This window comes from Nelumbo nucifera, chromosome 3, assembly GCF_055504915.1.
Source record: "Nelumbo nucifera cultivar China Antique chromosome 3, China Antique-T2T, whole genome shotgun sequence".
Lineage (NCBI taxonomy): Eukaryota > Viridiplantae > Streptophyta > Magnoliopsida > Proteales > Nelumbonaceae > Nelumbo > Nelumbo nucifera.
In genome coordinates, this window is record NC_142651.1 from 9,999,330 (window position 1) to 10,008,448 (window position 9,119).

General features: G+C 37.0%; 1 protein-coding gene across 2 annotated transcripts; it reads right to left on the reverse strand.

Annotated features, from left to right (window-relative positions):
* Positions 1-296: 296 nt before the first annotated feature.
* LOC104593233 (aldehyde dehydrogenase family 2 member B7, mitochondrial-like) lies at positions 297-8,238 on the reverse strand. Of its 2 annotated transcripts, none has more exons than XM_010252999.2 (11): positions 7,912-8,238; positions 6,406-6,540; positions 6,111-6,253; positions 5,827-5,980; positions 5,481-5,710; positions 4,763-4,852; positions 1,941-2,114; positions 1,718-1,855; positions 905-1,042; positions 749-810; positions 297-665 (listed from the first exon to the last, which is right to left on the reverse strand). In XM_010252999.2, the coding sequence occupies exons 1-11, from the start codon at positions 7,976-7,978 to the stop codon at positions 392-394; spliced, it is 1,605 nt and encodes a 534-aa protein (XP_010251301.1). In that variant the 5' UTR covers positions 7,979-8,238; the 3' UTR covers positions 297-391. The 2 variants fall into 2 exon arrangements, with proteins under 2 accessions (XP_010251301.1, XP_088755794.1); XM_088899668.1 differs by having other exon boundaries at positions 7,873-8,114.
* Positions 8,239-9,119: the final 881 nt, after the last annotated feature.

Here is a 9,119-nt window from a genome sequence, read left to right on the forward strand (position 1 = left end):
CTGGACAACTTCTGTTAATGGTCACTAACGATGACCTGACAGAAGGTGAGTCTTGGATAGTACAATATCTCTAACAGGTGGCTCCTTGGATGCTTTGAAAAGTTGTGAGTTCAAGAGAAATGTTGAAAACTCACGGTGAGTTTTTGACAATTTCCCTTCCAGCAGTCTTGAAAGCAAACTCGGAATGATGAAAAGGAGAAAAATAAACTTTGTTTAATTAGAGACAAGACATTAAATCCCACTCCACTGCATCAATAGATTGTTAAAATATGACCAGCTGTAGAAGCAAGTAGCTGTTGACAAAAACAAGCATGCATCTTATTCTTATAAGCAGAGGGGCAAAATAACATCAGGACTTGTTTTTGGTAATGGAATAACATCAGGATGCAGATTATAACCAGGCTGGATTCTTCAAAGGAGAAACAACAGCCTTTACTTGCAAGTAATTGCTTAGGCTATAGATTCCTTTTTCTCTGCCCTGCCCACTCATCTTGTATCCACCAAAAGGAATTGCAGCATCAAAGACATCAAAGCAATTAATCCATACTGTCCCTACTCTTAGTGCACGCATCAAGGTGTTGGCAGTCTCGATGTTCTTGGTAAAGACTCCTGCAGCCAACCCATAACGACTCTTGTTTGCCCTTCGTATCACATCATCAAGGTCCCTGTTATCAATCAAAACATTAAATAAAACATACAATCGTTTGACAGCCAAAAATCCAGATGTATGGACTGTTTGTAAGCTCACTTGAATTTCAAGATGGACTGCACTGGACCAAAGATCTCATCAGTTGCAATTGGCATGCCATCCTAATTGACATCACAATAAAAATCAAACTAGTCCTAATAATTCATTTGTGCCGGTTGAAGGTTGAAGCAGTTAGTGTGATGGTTTGGATGATACCTCAACATTTGAGAAGACAGTGGGTTGAATAAAGTAGCCTTTGGTACCAAACCTTTCACCTCCAGTTTCGAGAGTAGCACCACATTCAATTCCAGCTCTTATGTACTTTAGGACCTTCTCCAATTGTTCCGCATCAATCTGAGATATTCATAAGATTGATGAAATGGTATCACTGAACTGAATCGCTGTAAGGACTTGATATACGTTGTAGTACTCACTATCCGAAAGCAATCAGATGCATGCTGTATAAATGTGGAAGCACAAATCCAGGCCATGGTCGGGCAAGCCAGAGAGCTCTTTTATATTGACTTTGGTTGGAGAAGGTGATAAATGATGTTTTCCTTAATGATCCTTTTGTAAATGGTTCAACCCACGTTGAGTTTCTTTTTTTAATTGTTTTATCCTTTTAGGGTCCTGAACTAAAGGATGGCCGAAAAATGTCTTAAAAAAATTTTAAGGTTTTGCTTGAAATGTTCAAATTGCAACATAGTTCTGACTTCTGGTAGTGGAAAACCTTCTTGTTTATAACCTCTATGGGTTTAATTACTTTTGCAGAATGATGGAATTGAGGCAGGTTAATGTTCATAGGTCATATTATTCAACAGAGAGGAAAAAGGGTACTGCTTAGGTTTAAGCAAGAAGAACAAAATAGTTGCTTCATTTTGTTTACACTTTTAACTAAACAATTATTCAAATAAAGGTGCTGACTCAAAATGGGAGAGAATGTCAGTACAGAAGTTTTCTTGTAGAGAATCCCAAAGATACTCTCCCGTAGATAATTAAAGCTCAAGAGAGATGGAATGCGGAAATTACCTGGGGACCTTGTTCTACACCCTTCTTGAAGGGGTCACCAACAACACGCTTCATAGCACGTGCCTTTGCTTTTTCTATGAACTCATCATATACATTTTCATGAACAAATGTGCGAGACCCAGCACAGCAACATTGTCCCTGCAGAGAGAAATGTTTCATATCAGTAGTTTAATTGTTGAAGAGGTGAAACTTGTTTTTACAAAAAAGAAGCAATTGAACAAACCTGATTAAAAAACAGAGCAAAGTGTGCAAGCTCAACAGCCTTATCAATATCAGCATCCTCACAGACAATGAAGGGGGACTTTCCTCCAAGCTCTAGTGTCACTTTCTTAAGGTTGCTTCTTGCAGCTAATTCAAGAACAATCTTCCCAGTATCAGTTGATCCCGTGAAAGCAACCTGTAAAGGGATTTGATAGCCAGAGTCATAACCATGAAAAAAAAAAGTAAAAAGAGGGGTGTTTCCATTCTCTTTCTTCTTTTTTCTGGGATAGAAAAACGATCATTAGTCAGTAGTTACAAATACTGAAGGAAGGAAAACCCAAGATTGTACCCCCTCCCCCCCCCCCCCCCCCCCCCCCCCAAAAAAAAAAAGAAGAAGAAGAAGAAGAAGAAGCAGTTGCCAGAGATTAGATCCATATCCAGTCTACCCCTCCCAAGACCCCTAGGTAGCCAGGACGATTAGGGTAATGGCCCTTCAGTATTCCTATCTGTTCTATCTAATGGTATACTAGTCAAGTTATCTTTCATTTCTATCTTTTACTAATTTATAATCTGCAATAGCTGAAGCTAATAATTAAAATGGTCAACAATAAAAGTTTGTAGAAACAGACAGAACAAGCCAGAGATAGAACAACATCCAACTAAAATGTACTTGCAATTAAATAAAAGAAATACAGATACTAATAGTCTTCAGAGGTATCATCAATGCAAAATACAGATAAATCAGAAACAATCCAAATTAGTACCCAAAAATAATATGAGATAACAGAGAGAGAGAGAGAGAGAGAATTTGCACCATTGCATCAAGAAGCATTAGCAGCAGCACCTATTATTGTATCATGTCAAACTCACTTCACTGGTAAAGCATCAAAATGTAGGTACCAGTGTTCCCATTGTTTCTAGACATCCATCAGTTGTCAATTCATTTAACCATTTTAACACTAATAAAACAATAACAAGCAACTTTATCTGCTTACATTTGACATGGAAGCAGACTACAATTTCTTGTTCAAATATTTCTCAATGGCTTTCTTGATATACATGGTGTTGTTGCAAGTAAAATCTAAGTGTTATTCTACTTGTAACTTTCACACCTTAAAGCAGTCCGCTCACCTCTCTAACATGGTATTTAATTCACTGGTACGACCATTGTTCTCCACTAAATTAGCACAAGCTATTGTAATTGAATATAGAGATCACCAATTCACCACCTTCTAATCTTTTTTACATGGAAAATTCTCTTATATCTTTTATCTGTCATTGCAGCTCATCAGAATTTTGATCGTCCAAATATTTCTGCTGTTTAATCACAAAAGTTATGAATCAATATTCTGTTACCCATCTCTTAGTTGCTTAAAGCATTCACTGTTATATCTGCGTTATGTCAGAACCTCTTGAAGAAAGAATTATCTCTTCACAAGCCCAACTTCCATATCAAACATAAATGTTCTTTGAGACAGAATTTATTCAAGTTAAACCAAACATCATCCCTTGATGACATCTCTTCCATTTCCTATAAAGAGGGACGATCAACCGTTGCCTGCAATTCCTCAATTCTCTTAAAAGAAACAATTCCTATTCCATGATTCCCAATAGAGTCTAAAAAAGATGAAGGCCACCTTGAATTCATGATTTTGAATATTTTTTTTCTCCTTATTATCTGATTTAGCTACCTCAAGTTAACTTGGCCTCATTCCCAATTATTTGGGGTTGGCTACCTATTCATGTGGAGTTCAAGGTTTAAAACATCAGATAAATGCCATGAAACCTCCCTGGAAGCTTTATATCATTAAAGAAAACTGAATACAGAATCTACGCATATATATTCTTCAAGGTTCATTAAGTTCATTCAGTTACCTGGAAAACCATTCTAAAATGTGTGAACTGTGAATACACTTATTGTTTCCTTTTATAGATTTCTAACTTCACAGAAATATGTAACTTTGTTGCATAGAAGCTATATGGGAATTAAAATTCTTAATGAGTTAGATGTTCACAACTATAGCCTGTAAGAAAGTTTCATAAGCACCAAGCTTCTGGACATAAATAGCCATGATACATCTCATCACCTAATGCAGCAAGTTGCATATGTATCATCATCATCTGAGCCTTATTTGAACTACATCCATCAAGTTGCTTATATATACAAGCACAAATTAATTTCTGGAGATTAATAATTTGTTCAAGGGAATAGGATTAAGTTAACCTTGAAATATCAGAATAGGTATCTTTTAGGCCCCGTTTACTTTGAAGGAAGTTACTCGGGCAAATGCACTTACCTGGGTAAGTGCATTAACCCATGTTCTTTTATTTCCCAGATAAATAGGACAATGACTGTTTTAGCTATAAAAAATCATTATTAAAAGGGGCAATTTTGTCCCATCCAAGTGTTGGCAACTTTCCCCCCAGGTGGGAAAGTTACTTACCCACCTGGGAGATGAGTATCACTTACCCGAGTAAATGATACCCAGAGAAAATAAAATTTTCATGGGTGCCACATAAATCTGAAAAAATAACATGGGTATCTTGGTCAATAGGAACCAAAATGCCATTGACCAACTTTCCCCCCTCTCAAAATCCAAAAAACGAACAGGCCCTTAGGATCTTTTCCAACCAAATATGTTTTTCATCAACAAATTCCATAAATATCACAGAATGGTTGAGCAGACAGGACCATACAGATACATATGATACAGCTCCACTTAATAATCATATTAAAATCAGGTTATAAGTGAAATTTTGGAAGGATGGATGACTATAAGTACACAAATCTTATTCTGCAGCAAGTTCAGAAAATCTCAAGAATAAAAGTTACGCTTAAAATACCTTTTCCACATCCATATGACTGGCAAGAGCTGCACCAGCAGTTGGACCAAATCCTGATATTACATTTAAAACACCCGGAGGAAGACCAGCCTGACACCAAGAAACCACATCAGAACACAAAATAGAGCATGCAGAAAGAACAGAGACTCCCAATGAAACACAAGAAAAACTTATCACAGCAGTGAACTAAACATAGGTATGTACAAGAAATTATGGCGAAAAACTTGAGACAATCATGATAGATAATGAGGAAAAAGGGATATTTGAATATTCATAGATAAAATCCATGAAAAGTAAAATCCTGTTGGAATTGCTAAGGTTACATATGCTCTGAAACACGTTGGATAAACATACATACCACAATCATGAACAATGTGATTAAACTCCTTTTCCTATAGTTGGACAATGTTCATATGCCTCTTGCTTATTCTGTGATTTGGCATAGGTTATGCATACACATGCGTAATACTTCTATGTATTAAAATCTTGAACTGTTAACATGAAGATATAACAGTACAGGTATGCCAGAACAGTGGGACTTCTTAGGAAATAATCCATATATAGTATCTGGGATCAGTCACGCATTGACACAATCAATTAATCCAAAATGATAGATATGGTTTCTCATTTTATACATATGAACTCTCTGGGATATTCCAACATGTAAAGGGAATAAAGAAAAAAATACACAAGAAATATGAACAGTCCATACACCTACCTCATGGAATAGCTTTGACACATAGAGAGCAGATAAGGGTGTCTGCTCTGCAGTCTTTAATACAACAGCATTGCCACATGCTAATGCAGGTCCAACCTTCCAAGCATACATGAGAAGAGGAAAGTTCCATGGAATAATCTGCCCAGCAACACCGATTGGTTCATGCAGGGTTTGAACATGGTATGGTCCATCAGCAGGGACAGTGAGACCATGAATCTTATCTGCCCAACCTGGAGAGTTTGCACACAGAAGCCTTAGAACAATCACTCAAATATGAAAAAGAAAAGAATTCCTTAAATACATGTAGCAAGACCAAATATCAATAAGCCCATTCTATTTCTCTTACCAGCATAGTATCGAAAGAGGCGTGTCAGCATTGGTATCTCAACTTTAGCAGACTGTTCATATGGCTTTCCATTATCCCAAGTCTCAATTGCTGCAATTTCATCATTGTGCTTTTCAAGCAAATCAGCAAAGCGATATATTATCCGTGATCTTTCCTAAACAAACAAAACAAGGATGAGTAGGTAAGTAATTTTAGTATGATTCAAGAATCCCTTCATATATAATAAGTTAATAACTACAGTCACATAAGCTCAAACTATAGTAACGGAGTTAAAAATTGATTACATAAGCAGTCATCTTTGGCCACGGTCCCTCATCAAATGCCTTTCGAGCAGCAGAGACAGCCCGGTTAATATCTTCATCCTCACCTTCAGCAACATGTGCAATTACCTCTCCCGTCCTAGGATCCAAGGTAGGAAAAGTTCTCCCTATGTCCAGAGAAACTTCAAATCAATTTTAATAGATAATTATTTCACAGGAGGGTCATTGAAGCAATAATAATAGGAAGTTCTGAGGTCCTTATAAGAAACAAATGCAAAAGCATGCTTTCGTTGGAGAACTAAGAGGAGGGAAATCCCACCTGATGCTGCATCCACAAATTGTCCATTGATTAAAAGCTGGGTATGTTCAACTTGAACAGGTGGAGTAATTACTTCTTCAGTCGCAGTAGCAGTGCTAAACCGATAGATGCCTCTGCTCCAGCTTGAATTTCTGCCTGAAAATTATATTTCATAGGTATCAAGTGTGCAGTAACTGAATATGTTAAAATACTCAAATAACAAATGGAAGTATATAAAAAAGAGTTCAGAAATATATTATGGAATGCAAGAGCTGAATTAATTGATAGACCAAGGGACATAAGCACAAGCCTGAGCATGGAAAGAGAGTTTCACAATTTAAATGCACAAATAAATAGCATTTGAAAACTGAAAGAGAGATTTACTTTCCCAGTGTATATCAGGAAAAAAAAAACATTTTGTTCAAATGATGGATGAGACATCTCGAATCATGATTCTAACAATGGGGAAAAACAACCTTCTCTCTAAGCATTCTATGCCATACAGTCTATTTTCATTTGTCATGATCTCTGCTTGTTCTTTTTTGCTTATAAATCAAGCATTTAATGCATGTTTAGAAGAGACTAATCCGGATTATGAGTTTTTTGAACTATATCCATGTTCTTGATTTCAGGTTGATCTATGATCAGCACAAACACCCAATGCTATCCCTGTTCAATCAGGAATCTTCTCAATCAGTTCTCATGATTTCTCTTTACAAGACTACAATATCAAAAGAAAATCTTTCATTTAAGCCCGGGAAAGATCATGGAGATTGAAACGTCCTGACATCTGAGTAATACCAGAAAAGAAATGAGGTACAGGGCCCGCTGCTAAGGATCAAAGAATATAGAAATGGAAATAAGGCTACATATTGATTGGCTGATTAATGGGCATGGAACAAAAATAAAATAAATTAAAATGAAGAAGAAAGAGACAAAAAGCATATATTTCTTTTGATTTCCAGTTCCAAACAATTGTATGAAATTTGTAAGTTATAAAGATGAAGACAATAATTTGTCAAATCTCCTCCTCTTCCTTCTTACTGGAATTACTAGTATGTTAGTCAACATATCAGTCAAGTTGAAATAAAAGAACTACAGACTTAAAAACAGAATTAAGTTATAAATTCCCCATCAATACATATCAAAAAGGAAAAAAAATTATATAATCCAACAACCATGCTAGTAGAATTTCAATCACAAATTATCCTTCAGAAGTGACTCTCCGATTAAAACCTCAAAAAGTATGCAAGATCAGATTCTTCAAACCTGATACTAACCGAGACACTTAAATACCAAAAGAAGAAGAAGAAGAAGAAGAAAGAGGTAAAGTTTATAACGTGGCATCTTGAATCTTCTGAAGCGAAATGAACTATTAATCGCTCAGACTAACTGCTCATTCTTCGGAAGTATCTCCCTTCGAAATCCTCAGAGCATCTTTTTAAGGATGAAAGAAAACGGAACTCATCGGAAAGAACAAGTCAATACCAAAGAAGAAACCAGAACACTTCAAACGATCATCGTTACCTAGAGAACGTAACGAAGAAGCAGCGAACGGTCGAGAGAGTAGCGACGAGATCCTTCGAGTCGCCATAGCCCCGACCAACTTCTCTCTCTCTCTCTCTGACTCCCTCTGGTTCTCGTTATCCTCCTTTCCCCCTTTAAGCTAATCTGTATGTCTGATTCTCGCTCCCTAATCCGTATAAGAAAGGGAAGTGATAAAGGATCAAGACGTTTGACTATCTGACACAGACTTTGTATTCGGGCGAGTGAAAAGTCTGTATCAGTCCAACACTCCAATATTCGTGAAGAAACCTTTTTTGTAGTCGATGGCAATGGTTCTAGGAAGCCGTAAAACAAAATGATTTTTCAAATCCCATCCGATAATTATTGAGCGCACGTGTAAAATAATAATTAAAAAAAAGGTAAAATTTTTAAACTATTCTTACTGTAATTAATTAATTAAGTATATTTTTATTATTTATATATTGTCTTAGAGTATTCTTAAATTTTCTGACAATTAACTACCTCTACCCCTATAGGAACTATTAAAATCCGTCACAATTCATACACATGTGATCCCACGTGACCTACAAATTTTTTAACTCTAGCGTGCCTACAAATCGAACGGCTGATCTGAGTTGCCCTCCCGTTCCAACACTCTCTTTTGCGACAGCAGCGTTCGAGGATGCCATGAACGGCTGATTTGAATTGGCTTCAAAGATCATAGAGAATAACTCCATTTTGCGACAGCAGCGTTCGAAATCCTACAATTTCTGTCAAAATTTAAGCTCCGTTAATGGCGTATGCACAGATGCCCCAAACAAAGTTGCAGAGCTTGTAGGAAGCTTACTATAGAGAGGTAAGAGCTTGTCGTACGCCTTCAGGGAGAAGGAAGAGCTGAACAGGAAGGAGGACTTTGGGCTTCGGAATTCGAAGCTCAAAAACTGGAGTAGGAAACAACGCCACAGGAAATCTGGTTTCGCGAGAAGAGATACTTCGGAGGAGGTCTTCTCGTCCTTCCAAGCCGCTTTAATCGGTCTTCGATCGACACCTTAGGTGAAATTTTGCTAATAGATTCAGTATTATAAAGGAGAAGTTTTTATGCCCCGAGCAAAGTTGCAGAGCTTTGTAGCGAAGCTTACGATAGAGAGGTAAGAGCTTGTCGTACGCCTTCAGGGAGAAGGAAGAGCTGAACAGGAAGGAGGACTTTGGGCTTCGGAATTCGAAGCTCA